Genomic DNA, 18,813 nt, shown 5'->3' on the forward strand with positions numbered 1-18,813 from the left:
TGTAATAAAATCTATATCTTGAAAATAAAGAATTTGACATATTTCAGTGCCACACAAGAGTCACAGCTTAAATTCTGCTATAAAAAAATCTGTTCAGCTTATAATTTTCAGGTCATCATTTTAAGTTATTTCACAAAGCAATATGCAAAAATACTTCTAAAACATATGGATTTTTAAGAGTCCTGTTTAAGTATGCAGAGTAGTATGCAGCACTTCAGTGGGGACATCACAAATTTAGTTTTGAAAATTCACTTGTAGAAATCAATAAAATCTTCAGCCTTAATAACTCTTTGGCATTGTCCCAACACCGATTACCAGCCATGTTAAAAATCATTCAATTATGGGATCATTCAGAAACCCTAATCTCTTGAAGTGGATGTTTAAAAAAATAGGAAAAGAAACTAGCAAAACAAATGTTCTCCCAGATGATATCATAAAATGACACACATTTTAAGTACAAAGGGAACAGGGAGTGAAATAATTTCGAGAATCTGGCCAAGCAGATTGAAGATGGTAAAAAAGTATTACTCTTAGACAATTGAGGTTTGCCTCACATGTTATGCTAAAAAGCTGCTGAAAACAGTTAACAGTGAATTATACTGCAAAATTTATTTTAAATGTTTTGTGATCCAAGTGGATAATTTCAAAATGAAGTACTCTTTAAAAACCTATACGGATCTTGTTTTATAGAAATCTACACTTGAAACCTACATAACCTTATTCCCCAATGTCACCCCAATAAATTTAATAAAAAAAATAAAATCCTAGTAGGTGACTTTTTGAGTCCTTATATTCTAAATGAAAGTTCTTATATGTTTGTATATTTGAGTCTGGACAATATTAGGGTAAATGTTCAATTTTACCAAAGCTACAACATTTTATTCCAGAGCAAAGCATTTTTTTTCTGATTATAAAAATGTTACATTTACTTCCAACATCTTATGGTTATGAATGCATGACCAGTTTTTCTTCAGGTGAGTTAACAGTTAAACTAAGTGGGTGAGGTCCAGGACATTCACATTCAATATTTTCAATAGCTTTACTGAGCTAAAATTTACATACCATAAAATTCACCACTGTATGTATACAATTTATAATTTTAGCAAATTTTGAGTTGTGCAACTATCATCACAATTGCTTTGGAACATTTACCCCCCAGAGTTCCCTCAAACCCATTTGTAATTAATCCTGACAGCACTAGGACTAGGGTAAAGCCAATGGGGCATTTGATGCATACACAAAATTTAAGGGGCTGCCAAAATCTTACTAATCAAGATAAATAGCATTTAAATGCAGTATTTTTTTAAATTAAGTGACAGCAGGGGAGGCAGAGAGATAGATTCCCATATGTGCCCCTACCAGGATCCAGCTGGTAAGTTCCCTATGAGGTGATGCTCTGCCCATCTGGAGCATTGCTCCAGATTGCTAAGCAAGTGAGCTATATTTAACACCTAAGGCAGAGGCCAGGAAGCCAGGTGATATTCTCAGCTTCCAGGGTCAACTCACTTGAGCCAATCAAGCCATGGATATGGGTGGGAGGGGGGAGAGAGAGATAGAGAGAGAGAGAGAGGGGACGAGGAGGAGGAGGAGAAAGGGTTGGGTGGAGAAGCAGATGGTTGTGTCTCCTGTGTGCCTTGATGGGGAATCGAACCTGGAACATCCACTTGCTGGCCCAATGCTCTACCACTGAGCCAACTGGCCAGAGCCTGAATGCAATATTTTTAAAAAATCAAAATTAATGCAAAAAAACCCATGATGAATAACTAAAATCTATTTAAAATAAAAACTGGATCTGATCCCTGTACTTTCTCTACTCAGCCTCACTTGCCTCACCCTAAAGTTGGTCCTAATTAGTTTCTTTTTGCTCCCTCCAACCCCCTGGAAACCACTAAGTTACTTTCTGTCTCTATAGAGTTATCTGTATGAACAAATGGAATAATACAGTATGGGATATTAAAAAAATGGAATTCAATAAGGGGACTCATATAATACATGATCTTTTGTCATTTAGCATAATGTTTTCAAAGTTGATCCATGTGTCAGTAATCTGCATTTGTGTGTGTGTGTGTGTGTGACAGACAGAGAGAGACAGAGAGAGAGAGAAAGGAAGGGAGAGAGATGAGAAGCATCAATTCTTCAGTGTGGCACCTTAGTTGTTCATTGATTATTTTCTTATATGTGCCTTGACTGGGGCTAGAGCAGAGCAAGTGATCCCTTGCTCAAGCCAACAACCTTGGGCTCAAGCTGGTGAGCCTTGCTCAAACCAGATGAGCCTGTGCTCAAGCCGGTGACCTCGGGGTCTCAAAACCGGGTCCTCCATATCCCAGTCCGAAGCTCTATCCACTGCGCCACCACCTGGTCAGGCTGTTTTTGTTTTTCTAATTGCTTAATAGTCTTCCATTGTATGGATATGCCCCATTTTGATTATCCATTCACTTGTTATGGACATTTGGGCTGTTTTCACTTTTTGGCTATTATAAATAAAGCTTCTATAAACACATGTGTATAAGTCTTTATATAGATACATGTTTTCTTTTCTGTTAAGCAAATAGCTCAGAGCGGAATTGCTGTGACATAGTTTAGGTGTACATCTAACTATAAGAAACTTTCAGTTTTACCATTTGCATTAGTAGTTTGCATTCACACTGCTAATGGATGAAAGCAGTCATCCTACATCCTCACAACCTCTTGGTATTGTCTTTTTGATTAATAGCCATTCTAGAGGATGTGTAGAGGTATCTCATTATGATTTTAATTTGCATTTCCCTAATGACTAATGAGGTTGAGCATCTTTACATGTAATTATTAGCCATTTGTGTATCTTCTTTAGAGAAATATCTACTCAAATGTTTTGTCCACTTAAAAAATGCTTTGTTTCTCTTTTTATTGAGTAGCAAGAGACATTCATATATCAGGATATAACCTTTATCAGGTGTTTGATTTGTTAATATTTTCCTCCAGTTTGTGGCTTTTTATTTCCTTAATAATGGCTTTTGAAATACAAAAGATTTGAATTTTGATAAAGTCCAGTTTATCAATTTTTAAAATGGGTTATGCTTTTTGTGTTCTGAAAACTCTTTGATCAAGTCAAGGTCACAGAGACTTCCTCCCATTTTTTAAAGATATATTACAGTTTTTATTATAAAACTTGGGCAAGATACTAAAATAGATAATTCTAGGCAGTGTAAGAACAAAATAAAAAAGGAAGGGCACTGAAGGTAGAAGATAGCAGGGTTTTAAAGAAGAGTTCTATCTTCTTTCAAACTTTTTCTAGATCCAATCTCTATCTAGGCAAATGAGAAAATGTTTTAACTCAATTAATGAGGAAACTATGCTTGTTTGAAATAATAAAGGTTTAGTATTAGCTTTACCTGAATAATATCAATATTAATTGACAATGTTGCCTTTATCCAGAGTTCAAATATTTGCTATAAAGTATATGAATACACAACGCCATAGAAATGAATGAAAGACATTCAAAGCAACACCAAAAAACACTCAGTTCCTGGATGCAAGCAAACAAAAGGGTTTGATGATAATTTGTCGTTGGATGGAATGTTAAATGAAAGAAATGCGGACTTGAGATGGGTAAATATCAGATGTACATGAAAAGATTACAGCTGTCAAATGCAAGGAGGCATTGGTTATGACATAGAAACAAACCTTGGAGAAATGTCACATCCTTGCTGCATAAAGGCACCCAAGGAAAACCAGAGACTGTTAAATATTCCAAACTCATTTGGAGGATCAGGAGGGCTTTGCGGATCACGAGGTTCTTCATTGTTGTCTTCCAAGTGCCATTCATAAGGGCTGAATCTGCTGACTAGGAAGAGAACTACACTGACTCCAATGTAAGCGAAGACAATGCACATCCAGATTTCATAAGCCAAGGGATCCAGAAATGAGAATACTCCTGGTTTTGATTTCTGAGGCTTCTTTATCATGATGGAGATGCCAAGGCTCATAAATGGCTTTGAGAAATCTATCACTTCTTCACGGACCAGCGTTATAGTGAGTGGAGCAACAGCTATATCAGCCCTCTGGAAAAAAAAAAATTTAGAGACAGTATTTCCATCAGTCACTTGCCACTTAATATACCTCTCTGGTTGAAATATAAAGTCTTACATTATTACAACTAATTGATTTGTCAGTGCTTTGGTTAGAAAAGTAATAGCACTCAGTGGGCTCTAAAATGCTTTATCCTGATGCTAAAGTAAGGAAAGGACACTGGCTGGCCTTTTGTCCTGAGACATATTGGCTTAAGGCAACTGACTCAATTCTTTTTCCTAAATGTTTTTGCTACCTTGCAACTCATGATCTCTCATGACATATCACTGTTTAGCTCATGTTTTCTTACTTTAAAGTTCATGCTCTTATGTTTTAGTTTCTTCATTTGACTGGAAATTCTTGTGAAATGAGCATAATAGTCCATATTTATTATATATGCTTCTCTCCCACCATGAGGTGGGACAGAAAACTATGGTACTCAGGACTACAGTACTTGAGTGTTTGCTATTATCCTTGAATTATTTTGGGAGAGTATGTTCATTAAAATATGAGTTATTTGACATCAGGGACTCAATTTTTTATTTTTGTATCTGTCACTGTAACAGATCCTAAAGTAAAGAAGCCATAAATGACTAAAATATAAGTTGTTGATTATTGAATAAGATGTATGCAAACATGAAATAATTCTGCATGGATAATAACAAGGGCAAAGCAGTTATTAGGATACATATTAATTTATACAGTAAGCATTTTTTTTCAGGTAATATCAGCATAGCACTCACCTGTATTGGATCAATAAAATAATGTGTCAGTAGTGAACTGTATAATTACTTCATGCAAAGGCAGACTATGTTTTTATATTAATCACATAAAAAAGAGGAACTAAGATTTTCTGAACTTGCTTCTTTTGTCTTCCACAATTAATCCTTTATAATAGTAGTGCATGTTAGTGTGAAGCAAGGCCTTAAAATGCATACCTAGAAAAATGCTTTGACCATAGAAAGGCTTTTGGAAGCCATATCAGATATGAAGCCAAAACACCAATTTTGATGATCATTTTTTTTTCTATATTAAATAGAGTTACGTCTCCAATATCCCTACTAGTGGGGAGAGGTAGGAGGAGAATGATAAATTCTGAGATAGATTATGTTTTCAAAGAAATGATGTTTTACTACTGTGAATTATAGATATGTGGTGACTCAACTCGATTAAGAAACACTCCTTAATTAATTTCAGGGGAAATGTAGATAATCAGCAAGCAGCTAACATTTATTCAATGCTTACTCTATGTGGGGCATTGTGTTAAGCACCTTATATATATTATCTCATTTAATCTTCACAGCAACATTATGGACCATACATGATCATTTCCATGTCCAAGAAGGAGAAACTGAGTCACTGAGAGACTGGGATAAGAACCCTGGTCTTCAGATCCCATAACTCACTCTCTTAACTACCATAGAGTTCTAACTGCATAGGTATCTGCAGGATTCTACTATATACTACTTTCATGTGCAATAATCAATTTCAGCTAGTCCCTTTCAGGTTCATTTCAGTGCATATTTGAGTGTCTATTCTGTGCCAAGCACTATTCTTAGTGCTAGGAATGAGGTAGTGAGCAAGAAAGAAAAAACAGACAAAAATTCTTACCCTCATGGAGGACATCCTACAGTGGAAGCTGCAGAAAGTAAGCATTTTTTGAAGCCAACAGCCTACTGAGCAAATCTACTGTGCTGGCTTACTTACCATGTCAATGTTATCATTTCTAAAATTAAGCCCATCATCTATCACCTAAAGTTGATTCTCCTCTAAATCTGTAAGTGATGCTCATTCCAAACTTTTCTCAGTCCCTAATCCTTACCAGTTCTACTATTTCTGTAGATGATCTTGCCTCTTTCTTTACTGACAAGATAGAAACTAATGATAAGAGTTCTATCACCTCAGTGTCCTTTTCTTTCTCAACATATTGCTATATCTTCATCCATCCCTTCAATTATTACCATCTGATAGAAAACTGAACTCTTTCTTAGACTCAATTTACTTATTTCTTGTATATTATATATTTTTTCTCTTTCTAAAACTCAGCTGCATTTCTTTTCTTTTTTTATGACAAGGACAGAAAGAAAGACAGAGAGGGACAGCTAGGGACAGACAGGATGGAAGGGAGAGAGATGAGAAGCATCAATTATTCGTTGCGTTTCCTTAGTCTCCTTGGTTGTTCATTGATTGCTTTATCCATTTATTTCCTTTTACTAATTTTTCCTCATCAATCTATTCCAGTGGGTCTGAATGTTGGGTTCCCTGCAATAGCAGCATCAGATTCACCTGAGAACTTGTGAGAAATGCCATTTCTTTGGCTCCAGCCCCAAAATATGGAATTTGAATCTTTGGGGGTGGGGCTTAGCTGGTCCTACAAGTGATTCTAATGCTTGCTGTATTCTCAAAACCATTTATAGATCTGTTCATTTAAAATCATATTCAGGTAATTCTGTTTACTGACAAACAGAAAGGAAACAAAAACCATTCCTCCCACCTTCTTTTGATTCTACTATTGTCTTAACCATCCAACATCTCTCCTCATTACCACTAATGTTCTTAAAATATATACCTTTACTATCTCTTGATTTTAACACCACTTTGTCTTTATACACCTGTGATAAAACATCTATTCCCTCTAATTTACTGAAATTGCCTCCTGAATTATGTACTTGGTTACCAAATTCAAAGGTCTTCCCTTAGACATCAACTGCTCATGTGACACCACTGGCCTTTTGCACTATATAGGCATACCTTGGACATATTGCAGATTTGGTTCCATACCACTGTAACAAATTGAGTATCACGATAAAGAAAGTCATAATCTTTTTGCTGGTGGGGGTTCTTGCCTTCAAACTGTAAACAGCGCAACATCAGTGAAGTGCAATAAAGTAAAGTGCAGTAAAACATGGTATGTTTGTATACCCTCATCCAGTGACTCTTTGATACTGGAGACAATGGTTTCTCCTCCTGCTTCTCTGAAGGTTTCTCCTCTGGCTTTTCTTATCCTGCTCTCTCAATGAAGGTGTGCCTTTGCACCCTCAGAGTCTACTCACCAGGTTGGCTTAGGAGTTCATAAATGAAGACTTGAAAAATAAGCAAAACCCCTTTAAGATTCTTTTCTTCATTTTCTCCATTATTATCTATGGCTTCAACTTTCCCCTCATTGCAGCTAATTTTCTGAATCATCAATTCTGCACTTCTTTTTATTTAAGTTATTATTTATTGATTTTAGCAAGAGATGAAGGGGGGGGGAGAGAGAGAGAGAGAGAGAGAGAGAGAGAGAGAGAGACTCATATCTGTCCCTATATTCCCTATAAGTGCCATGACTAGGGATTGAACCAGTAACCTCTGTGCTGCAGGAATATGCTCTAACCAACCAAACTCTCTGGCCAAGGCTAATTCGACATTTCTAACTGGAGAGGAACCAAAAACAAAATTATCTATTTTACCCTTTGCCTGGGGCCAGACCTGGTCATAGAAACAAAAGCCACTAAGAAGAATGGAATTGGCCAGAAAACTAGTGGGGTTTTTGGCAAAGAAAGTCTGAGTTAGAAAGAGTATCATCATGCCAAGAGAATTCACAGATAAATCATCTTCTGTCTTTGCCAACATATTTCTGCCTACTGCTTTAAACATGCAAATGTCCCACAAGTAGAATTTCCCATTTGATCTCATTTGAATTTAGTTAATTAATTTAACTAATGTTTAAACTTTTAAGTCTAAATAATTGATAGTTCTAAGACAAATGACCATTTCTTTGTTTTGGAAGGAAGAAACAAGGGACATTTGTGTGATAAAATCACTTTGTACAGAATCTAGGGGAAATGAGCTCTTTTTTAAATAGGTTAAAAAAGGAGTTTGAGAGTCTTGAACACCTTTTAAGAGAAAAAAACTAACTCAGTAACTGAAAAACACCCACCAGATAATAAATACAGCGAGGTGGCCAGATAGGCAAAATGGGACAGAGAAGTGGGACATCTAGTCTGGTTCCCAGGAACATGTAGCGAACCCCCCCCCCCCAAAAAAAAATAAAACAAAACAAACAAAAAAACAGATTCCAAAAGAAAGCCATTGCTAGTTCAAAGTACTTTTGACACAAGATGTCAGGAAAAACTTGCTTCCCTTAAGCACTTGCCTTTTTCCCACAACCTAGCTTTTCTACCTTTTCTGAATTGCCTCTTTCTAAGGAGCTTTTTCAAAGAAGGTGGAGTTTCTTTTCTGGGGGGGGTGCTTCCTCAATGAAGAACAGCATTAAATCTGTGCTCAATTAAGCCTCATCGATGTGGACCTGGCTCCAAACTGAGAAGTCCCATGCTGAAACTTAATAAAGACATGTTGGTTAGGTGCTAGACTTATATGGTGATGACTTTGTAAATTATGTAAATGTCTAATCACTATTTTGTATACCTGAAACTAATATAATATTGAATGTCAACTGTAATTAAAAACTAAAAAATACTATTGCAGACAAAAGACAAAAAAAAAAAAAGGTAAAAAGCAGGTGGAAGAAGTCTCTACCAGTAGAAGGGAAGGGGGCTACTGATCAAGCCTCAGTGATGTCTAGCTCTGTGGGGGACTTGGCAACCCCTTCCAACTCTTGTATACTTGGTCAGATTAAAGTAGCAGAACTGTCAGATCAGCTCATAGCTAGCCTTGGAGAAGCCACTGCTATCCCCTCCTTCATATGAAAAGGAAGTTGTGATAGTTGATTATTTCAGAGCTCAGGACCTACTTGGCATAGTATCTGGGGAGAAATCCACATGATTTTTAAAGAAATGGTGAGGAGCAGATAACTACCTACTATCAGAAAATACCCATTTAGCTCCCCTGGGACTGCCATAGCATGTAGATGAGGGGGAAGGTCACTGTCAAGGCAAGTTAAAGACCAAGGAGGTCAACATCTATAAAAAAGTGAAAAGTCAACTCTCTAAATGGCATTCCTTTCCTGTTCTCTGCTCCTTGTGAAAGTCAGCTATGGCTGGGAGAGAGCATTAAAAATTATCCATGGAGCTAGGAAGTAGATGAACTTCTGAATCAGTAATGAAGTACTTTGCCTGTGGTTTCCTGAACCAGTCCAGCAGTCTTTTGTCCTCTAGGCTCTACCTGTGCTAGTCATAGGCAGGCCGTTATCAGAAACCAAGTGGGTAAGTAGAAAGTATGAGCATATTCCAGGTAATGGACAAAACCTAGCAAATGAAAACAGCTCAGGGTAAAAATTTTCTAATACTTTTGCTTACATGTTTACTATTTAAAGGATTTTAATCAAGTAGAGGCTGTTTGGGCTCAGTAAACACACCAAATTAGGTTTAATTTTCCACTCACCAGTGGCGATCCAGAAGCAACTGCATTATTGGAGGGGATTTAGTTTGAGGGGGTTTATATAATCCCTTTCACAGGTGGGCTGCTAATGTCATAAATTTCATAAACCTTAAAACCCAACAAACTCATATGTATAGGGATGATGCATTTAAGAGTCTGACAGGTTTGAGATAGAAATGATCATTTCAATGTCCATTAATTTTTTTTTGAGCTGAAAGGCTTATGTTGTAGCTTAAAAGTAGTTTCACCTGATTATCTGATACAAAAGTTGGAACCCACTTGGAGACTAAGCATGAGCAGGAGCTTGTCAGCCACTATTTTAAAGCACTTTCTGAAAGAAAGGAGCAGGACGGGATAAAGGAGGCAGATCATGTACTGGCATGTAATGTGTCAGATATTTTATGTTGTCCTAGAGAAGCAGACTTGACCTGTCTTATCCTTGAAGTTTAAATGTGTTGGAAAAGGTTTGGGGGCAGAATCAAATGAGGCAATAGGAATATAATTGATGCATGTTGGGAGACAGGGTGTAAATTGCTTTACTGGCTGTACTGTGTGGGTTTTTTACTGTTAGCAATTGTTAAGATCTGGAGAGAGGGATGTGGTCTATTTAAATCTCCAAAACAACAAGCAGTGTCACAACAGGTTCTCCCTGTTTTTTTTTTTTTTTTTTTTTTTAATCCAGAACAGATGTCCTAGTCTGTACCTATTGTTTAGGGCTTTTTCTCTTTGGGGAGCTGAGAGAGTTAAAGACAAAATGAAGATAAAAGAGTGTTCCTGAATTTGAGCAAAGGCCTTGTGAGACTAAATTTGGTTGGAAGTATTGCTCTATGCTCTCTGCTCAGAATGGCAGACTTCCACGCAGCATTAATGTTCCTTCCTGGAGTTCATATGCATCATTTGAAAGACAGGATCACTTTTATCAAACCATCAGCCCTTCTGCCAAAGCCCAGTGTAATCACCTGAAGAATAGAGGAGAATATTTGGCATCTGTTACTGCACTCTTGATTCTCTGCCTTTTAGCTGGAAGGACAGATCGACTTTCTGTCTTTCTTAATGAAAAATGAATCTATCTTAGGACAGTGACAACCTAAGAGATAATTTCTTCTAGGTAGAGAAATGTCAGTGTGAATAGCATCTATAAATTTGCTATCTGTCCTGGGAGTGTAAAGGAGTCTGAGAATGCCCAAGGGATATTACCTGGAATCAATTGTCCCCAACCCTATCTTCATCCTCAAGCTCTCTTCTATCTTCTAAGTCAGAGGTACCAATCTGGGAAGTGCTTTGGCTTTTCCTAAGGCAACTGCCTCCATTCTCTGCCTTTATCCTTAGTTCTAAGTTCTAGAAAGATAAGGAACATGGCAGCTGCTCACTGGGAGGTGTCTTTTTGTCAAATAGGACGTCAATTTTCTTCCAGTCCTTTTTCCAACTCTCTTTTTCTGTTTGGTCATATCTATTCTCAAAGGGCAGAAATACTCAGCTGTCTACATTGGGTTGTCAAATATTTCAAGTGATAACTAGAGGTGTATATTACATTACCCTGGAGGCCACAGATAAGCAGGATGGGTATCTTATAATGCAACTAGATTGTAAGCCCCTTGAAGGCAGGTGGGGTTGCTATATCTGATGTAACACCAACCTTTCCATAGTCTGACAAGCTTAGTAAACTGAGCCAGTATGACCCAGTGGATAGACCACTGGGCCAGGAATCATGAAACCTTAGTTATAGTCTAGGCTCTGTTAAGCTGTGTGATTATTATTATTTTTTGTCCATATCAGAATCCCTGTCACTATTCCTTCACTACTGTCCTACATCAGGCCTTGCTTTCCTGGTTTACTCAATGAGAAGTTCTAATGTCCAGTCCTGACTAGTTCTCATATTTATCTGTAAAATAAATGAAAAGGTAGCCTAAAATTGCCCAAGTCCCACTAGCAACAAAATGTTTTCAAGTGTATTCTTAAAACACATGCTATTTGGGAGCCATAAAAACTTGTGGCATATAAGTCATTTGAGCTGAAGACAATTACCATGTGGCAATGTTATAGACATACAGCTCAAAATCAATAAGCAGGTGGACAGTTTCAAGTCCATAATGTTCTGAAGAGCTTACATAATGGGGCACATTGTGTCCTACTGATGTTTGTTTCAAAAACAGACTTTTTAGTGATATAAGGTATCCCCAACATCAATCTTGACTTAATTTTGTTTTTTAGATTTTTTTACTTATTCACTTTTAGAAAGAGAGAGAGAGAGAGAGAGAGAGAGAGAGAGAGAGAGAGAGAGAAGGGGGGAGGAGCAGGAAGCATCAACTCCCGTATGTGCCTTGACCAGGCAAGCCCAGGGTTTCAAACCAGTGACCTCAGCATTCCAGGTTGATGCTTTATCCACTGCGCCACCACAGGCCAGGCTGTTGACTTACTATTCTTTAAGAAAAAAAGACCATTTTGAAATCATTTGAAAAGTAGCTGATTGACTTATTTCTTCTTTAAGAAATTTAATTCATTTTGACTCTGAGACTTATGGCAGATATTGAAATGTCTTTTGCAAAGCTTTTTTCATCTGTCTTTCTTCATTTTTTAATTCTAATTTGTTTTACACACTAGAAGCATAAGAGAAAATACCCTAAAGATAAAGCAGTGCTTATCTGTAGTTTTCATGTTCAATGTAAGAATAGTTCCATGTTCTCTGTCTTTTTGCTTAGTAAGCACTTAGGGAAGTCACTGGGGATTTTCTGCCCTTCTTTTTCTTAAGTAGTTTGCAAACCACAGAAAAGGACAGGCCTGCCAGAAATGAATGCCTGTGTTCTTTTCTCCATTTCTACCAAAGATAGAGAAGTTGAAAAGTTTCCAATGCTGAAAGATTAAAACTTCTAAAAGATGAAGATTCATTTAGCATATGAAATCAGCATTTTTCCTATCAGAGAGCTATCACTCCAAACATGAGAAAAACATCCATTTTTTTTAATAGCTAGAGGTTTTAGAGGAAAGTAAAATTTGGCAGTCCACTCAAATGGGTTAGTTTGCTGTCAGTACCTTGGAATCACCTTGTGTTATAATCCCAGAAAGCACCAGAAACCTGTTCTAGGTCATGGGAGAGAAGACATTTCTGTAAGAGATCTCCTTGGCTATTACTTTTGTCTTCAGGAGAAAGAATTGGAGGAAAATCATGGAAAGATTTCTTCAGGATAATTTTTACAAATTTAGCAATAGAGAGATGACTTCTAAATTACTAAACAATTAAGGAACTCTCTAATTCTCAAGCTCCCTCTCTCACACATACACAAATTGGAAAGAGTCAGAGAATATGGAGATTAAGTGGGTTTAGAACAGAGGACATACCAGAGGAGATACCAAAGCCCAGTGAGAAAGCTAGACTTTTTTTGTACAGTGTTGAGAAATCTGCCTTGCTCTGCAGCACTGTGTTTAATGTCCTGCTTAATGCCAGGAGGGCACTGAGCTATTTACAGTGAGACAGGTTATTTTTTGAGACACTAGAGAGCTCTGGCTATTGTCACGCTGAGCTGGTAGAGCTCATGTCAGTTCTACTCTGGCCCAGTAGAAACTGACACCCTATATTTCTTGCCATGCTTCTGTGTCCAAACACCCTTCTCAGAATGGCCTTTGCAGTAAATTTCAGAATGGGATAGATGTGAAACAACACTTTGACAGTTTAGCAGTATAGGGCAATGGTTAACGAACATGAACTTCATAATCAGAGACCTGGGTTCAAATCATTGGGTCACTATAATGATTGGCAATCTTGATTTCTCTAGTCTTCAGTGTTCTATTCTGTAGAATGATGTAAATAACGGCACCTCCCTTAGAGGTATGTTTTGAAGATTAAGTTTTATAATGCCTATAACACAATTAGCATGGTATCTGGCAACCAGGAAATAAGCAATGAATAGTAGCTAATAATTAATAATAATAACAACAACACTGATGTCCTTATAGGATTACCTGCTATGATAAACTCAATTTAATAAATATTGACTAGGAGTTACTGCATGCCAGGCATTTACTCATTAGTGCAAAAAGTAAGTATCTACTATACATCAGGCAATGTGCTAAGAGCAGTGGAAAGCTGTGAGCAAGGCAGAACCTTTTGGACCTTAACTGTTCAAAAAAAAAAAAGGACAGGAAGGAGAAGAAGTTTTGATCACCAATTTGTAAATAAGTGGTTAGAGCTCTGTCAAGACCATCCAGAGCTTCTCAGGATCCTTGGAAAGTATGACAGGTGCTATGCTTCATGTTCAACCCCCTCTCGCTGGCATTAGAATATCTTCTTTTTCCTATAACTGGGTTCACTTGAATCTCATCTACAATTCAGCCCTGCCCCAGTTCCCAGCACTAACCTTGACACAAGACAGGAGATAATTGGTTTCAGCCTCATAGCTAGGGGGTGGGGTGGGTAAGTTTCAAACTGCCTTGCTGCTTGTCTGACTGGAGGATATTGCCCTAGTTTTTATACTTGAGGTCCAGTCTCATTTTAAGTCTTAATTCCCCTTCTGTGCCCTTATTTTTAGAAATGAGCTTCTGCCTTTGTGCTTATTCCCGAGGACCTGTTACAAAAACTTAGTTAGCGACCCCAGTGCTATTTTACAGTTGAGTAGCTACAGAATATTTGTGCTGATTCTCATCTGAAGCAGTAGAGTCCTTATCCTGAACTTTCAGTCCAATAAGTAACTTGGACGTGTGCTTCTTGATGGCTTCTTCTCAGTATATATTAAACCCTAGACTTCCCTGTCTTCCCCTAACCAGTTGTTTAGACAGGGACTGACTGGTTATTGCAAATAATCCTTTCTGGTTAGAACTAAACCTTTGCTGTTACAGCTGTGTTTGGGTTAGTTCTCTAGTGACTGGTTCACCCAGTGGGCTGTTCTTACACCCAGTTCTACTTTTCTCCACATGCCTCACTAGGCAGCCCAAAATATGACATTGCTAATCAGAGGCCAAAGACTTTTAAAGCAAAGCCACTGAGGGGCTCTAAAGATACTGCTGTACCCTTTTTAAGAGCCCTAATTATCAATATAATTCTTTTGTACTTGGCCCATGGGCAAGCTCTTGGCAGAGCCATTCTGTTCATTCATTAATTTATTCAGCAGGTATTTGTTGAACTTCCATTATGTGCCAGGCTCTGAGATATTGAAATAAGTCAATATCTGTCCTCAAGGAGTACATAGTCTGCTTGGGGCAGCTGAACATGTAAATAGATCATTATAATACAAGTTCAAAAATACCAAAAGAAAGCAAAAAGTACTTTAAGGAAGCAAAAAGCAGGTACACCTAACTAGGCTGCAGGTTGAGTACAAGGGATTAGGGAAGGCTTCCTAAAAGAGGTGACAGCTCTGAGTTCTGGAGGACTGGTAGGTGATGCTAACTGGCTAAGACAGGCAAAGGCACTTCCAGGCATACCCTGAGTGAGAGCTGGGCATTTTTAGGGAACAACACATACTTTACTGTAGCCAGAACATTTAAATGTGAAGGGGAGAGAGTACAAGATGAAGCTAGGGAGATAGGCAGATATGAAATTATGAAGTGCCTTATTTGCTATTCTAAGGAATTTGAATTTTATCCTGATTTTTAAAGTGGGAAATTACAATAACGTGGAGGTCTGATTTTCCAGGATAAAAGCAGAGGCAGGGAAGCCAGTTAAATGTCTGATAATTGGTAAGAACCTTAACTAAGTTGATTATGGTGGGAATGAAGAGTGTGGCTGGATTAAAGAGACATGAAGAGTGGAATTGATAAGATTTAGTGGCTGAATAGATGTGAGAAGAACAATGAGAAAAGATGATCAGGTTGCAGAAAAGATAATCAGGTTGCTTAGGCAGTTAGGTGGGTGGTGATTCTGCTGCCTGAGACAGGGAACACAGAAGGAACAGATTTTCAATAGAGGGAAGGCTGTACTTAATGTTGTCAGATAGAGTTCCCCAATTCTACTTTCCTTTTAGTAAAATAGTCATAATCCTGTTGCCCAAAGGATGCTATTAATAAGCTCCTTTTACAGAATTAAACTGTGGAAAACACTTATTTTTTTTTTTTACAAATCACATGAAAACTATACAATTGGGTAAATATTGCACTTGAAAATTAAATCCTCTATCTTTGTTTATTGGAAAGCACACAAGTAAATGAAAGTAGAGTTGAAAAGAACTTACCCCATAGACAAGTTCCCCAACCATGCCATTCCATATTTTAGTCTCTGGATCCCTTGCTCCATATTTGCCATCGCCTACAATGGACAATTTGTATTTGATCCTTACATGTTTGGCTATTTCATAGGCTAAGTCTACACAGTAGCCTTCATATCGCTCATTTCCTTCCAGTTGCTCATGGTTCTTCTTATACATTACATATGGTGATTCCTTTGGGACCAGAAGAAAAATCAGAGGATTACTCCTTTACATTTTCCTAAGAGATGACAAATACAGTTAGGAAGTTCCCTCCTCCCCATGGCTGTTGCACTTTGGTGTGTGAAAAGAGCCTTTAAATTTGTTTTTGCTCAATAAGCAGAAAAGCCTCAACCAACTATTCACTGGGTTACTTATTCCTTGGAGTCCTTAATTAATGATTTAAGGAAGTAGAGAAAGATATAAATTATTTTTGAGAGTTTGAAAGAGAGTCTATTTTCTACATATAAAGTCTCTGATTTAGTCAAACTGGGCAGAGGTATTTCCTTTAGTTACATGAAGATAAACTGCCTTTGATTTTTTGGGATTTGCCATGTGGGAACCACAGCTAGCCTAGGTAAGCCCTAGGGAACCACTGTGATCTTTGTGAGGTCAGGATCTGTGGCTTATTCATTTTTATATCCTTAGGGCCTCGTACAATACTTAGGACTAAGTAAGTATTTGATATGTAAGTTTAAGTGTAAGGTAAAAGCTAGCCAAATCTTTATTCAGTTAATCACAATTTCAGACGTAGTAGCCTATTTGTTTTAACCCTAGTTTTTTTTTATTTTAGAGAGGAGAGGGAGAGAGAGAGAGAGAGAGAGAGAGAGAGAGAGAGAGAGAGAGAGAGGAGACACAGAGAGAGAGAAGTGGGGGAGGAGCTGGAAGCTTCAATTCCCATATGTGCCTTGACCAGGCAAACCCAGGGTTTCGAACCAGCGACCTCAGCATTTCCAGGTCGATGCTTTATCCACTGCACCACCACAGGTCAGGCTTGAACCCTAGTTTTTACTTTATTCAGTAAAAGAACAAACCAACTTTTAGAAAAACATTTACAATAACATGGATGGACCTTGACAACATTATACGGAGTGAAATAAGTAAATCAGAAAAAAAACTGAGATGAATCCATACATAGAAGGGACATAAAAATGAGACTCAGAGACATGAACAAGAATGTGATGGCAACAGGGGCGGGGGGGTTGGGGGAGGGGGGAGGGGGTGAAGAAGGAGAGAGGGGTTAGGGGAGGGGAGGGGCACAAAGAAAACCAGATAGAAGGTGACAGAAGACAATTTAACTTTGCGGGAGGGGTATACAGCACAATCAAATGTCAAAATAATCTAGAGATATTTTCTCTCAACATATGTACCCTGATTTATCAATGTCACTGCATTAAATTTAATAAAAAAATATTAATATTAAAAAAATATATATATATAAAAAAATAGAAAAACATTTTAAAACTAAATGAGGATACTATGTGTTTTGAATTTTCAGTAAAAGATTTGCATGGTGATTTTTGCCTTTAAACAGTCTTATGAGATAGGTAGAAGATTATTATTATTATACACATTCTTTAAATGTAAAAGAACATAATCTTGGGCTCAGAGAAGTTGTGACTTACACAATTAAGCACAAGTTTCTAGATCTATCTTCCTCCACACAATGTTGTTTCCCCCACAAATAATTAGATTTCAAGTCCAGATGAAATATCAGTCCTATAGTGGAAAGGTGGGGGTAATGAAGAGAACAGTATCTAAAATTGTTCCAAATTCCTATTATTTTCTTTTTAAAATGACATTTAGTTTATCCTACTGTCAAGATTCTTTGACAGGGTCCTAAGCTGACGTGTTGGAAGTTTTCACTACTTGAATTTGAGTTCTTTACTACTGGTTGAATAATGCCTTTCAGAATGCAAAAGTGTTGATGTACAGAAAGTCCACCTACCTTCTGTCCATACTTACCAGAATGGTAGTCACTACTATGGTCCGGTTCTCCGAGGATGCACTGTCATTGCTGATTTGCTGATCTGAGAAAGGCACAAACCTTTCATACTCATTCCAGTAGCCAGCCTAAACAGAAGAGACATTTGACCTGGTTGCCCATTTTTTACTCAAAAAGTATGCCATGAATTTAAGAAATGAACCTATTTATTTTAGTTGCTTGAGCTTTGTAAGAATTGTCTTGTCTCCCTCTATTGTCCACGCTTACTAGAACCTCAAGACCAATACACACAGACATGGGGTTCCTATTCCCATCTCACTTTTACTGACATTTTATAAAACAATTTAACCCATGTAGGATGATAAGCCTTTTTTCCCTTTAAACTTATATAGCAGAAAAATACTTTGGTAATTATAATATTTAACTGTGGAGAAAGATACTTTGTTCTGAGTCCTTTTGGTGGGTGAGTTGGCAAATGCTTTCCAATCCTCTTGCTAAAACTGTATGTACCTTGGCAGCTTCTGTTCAACTAAAAATGTGCTGTAAAATTTGTGATTCCTTCTCTTTATTGTAGGAAGCTGTTAATAATTCTTGAGTCTACCATTTATAGGAGCAGAATCAGAAGGAAATAGTTTTAAAATGTGTATATGGAACACTGATTACAAAAGAACTCTGTATCCTTCTGACCACTGATGGTGCAGTGGATATTGACCTCAGATGCTGAGTCCCAGGTTTGAAACTCCAATGTTGCTACCTTGAGCAAGGGCTCATTCAGCTTGAATGCAGGCTTGCCAGCTTGAGTGTGGGGTTGCTGGCTTGAGTATGGATCATCAACATGATCCCAGGGTCGCTGGTTTGAAGCTCAAAGTCACTGGTTTGAGCAAGGAGCCCTGTGGTCAAGGCACGCATGAGAAGCAATCAATGAAAAACTAAAGTGATGAAACTATGAGTTGATGCTTCTCATCTCTATCTCACTACCCTTTCTTTATCTCTCTTTCTCAAAAAAATAAATAAAATAAAGAAATCTATCATAACTACACTATTCGATGAATGGAAAGGCAGAAAAGATGTGTGGGACTTTGCTTTGTGTGTGTTTCCTGAGACCTATTTTCTTGCATCTGGGGTCTGTCACCTTTCAAAAGACTTTTTCTTTACATATCTGTTTTGTTACTTACCTTTCGAGAGCCAGTGACTTTCATTTCATAAACATCAATAGTATAATTTGTCCTGCGTCCATAAGTGTCAAATTGGATATTTCCAGTCATTCCTTGTACCTGCACCTGATAGAAAGAAAAAGTAAAATTTTAAAATAGTACCACATTATTGCCTTCT

General features: G+C 37.5%; 1 protein-coding gene across 5 annotated transcripts in view; it reads right to left on the reverse strand.

The window, feature by feature from the left end:
• Positions 1–18,813, reverse strand: part of GRIA3 (glutamate ionotropic receptor AMPA type subunit 3) — a 443,444-nt gene that overhangs the window by 116,414 nt on the left and 308,217 nt on the right. For all 5 annotated transcript variants that reach the window (XM_066249169.1, XM_066249168.1, XM_066249166.1 and 2 more), the window contains 4 exons: positions 18,657–18,761; positions 17,502–17,609; positions 15,525–15,731; positions 3,664–4,040 (listed from right to left, as the gene is read on the reverse strand). In XM_066249169.1, coding sequence (XP_066105266.1) covers positions 3,664–4,040; positions 15,525–15,731; positions 17,502–17,609; positions 18,657–18,761 — 797 coding nt within the window. The remainder of the gene's footprint in view (positions 1–3,663; positions 4,041–15,524; positions 15,732–17,501; positions 17,610–18,656; positions 18,762–18,813) is intronic.

The sequence above is a fragment of the Saccopteryx bilineata genome, chromosome X (assembly GCF_036850765.1).
Source record: "Saccopteryx bilineata isolate mSacBil1 chromosome X, mSacBil1_pri_phased_curated, whole genome shotgun sequence".
Classification (NCBI taxonomy): Eukaryota; Metazoa; Chordata; class Mammalia; order Chiroptera; family Emballonuridae; genus Saccopteryx; species Saccopteryx bilineata.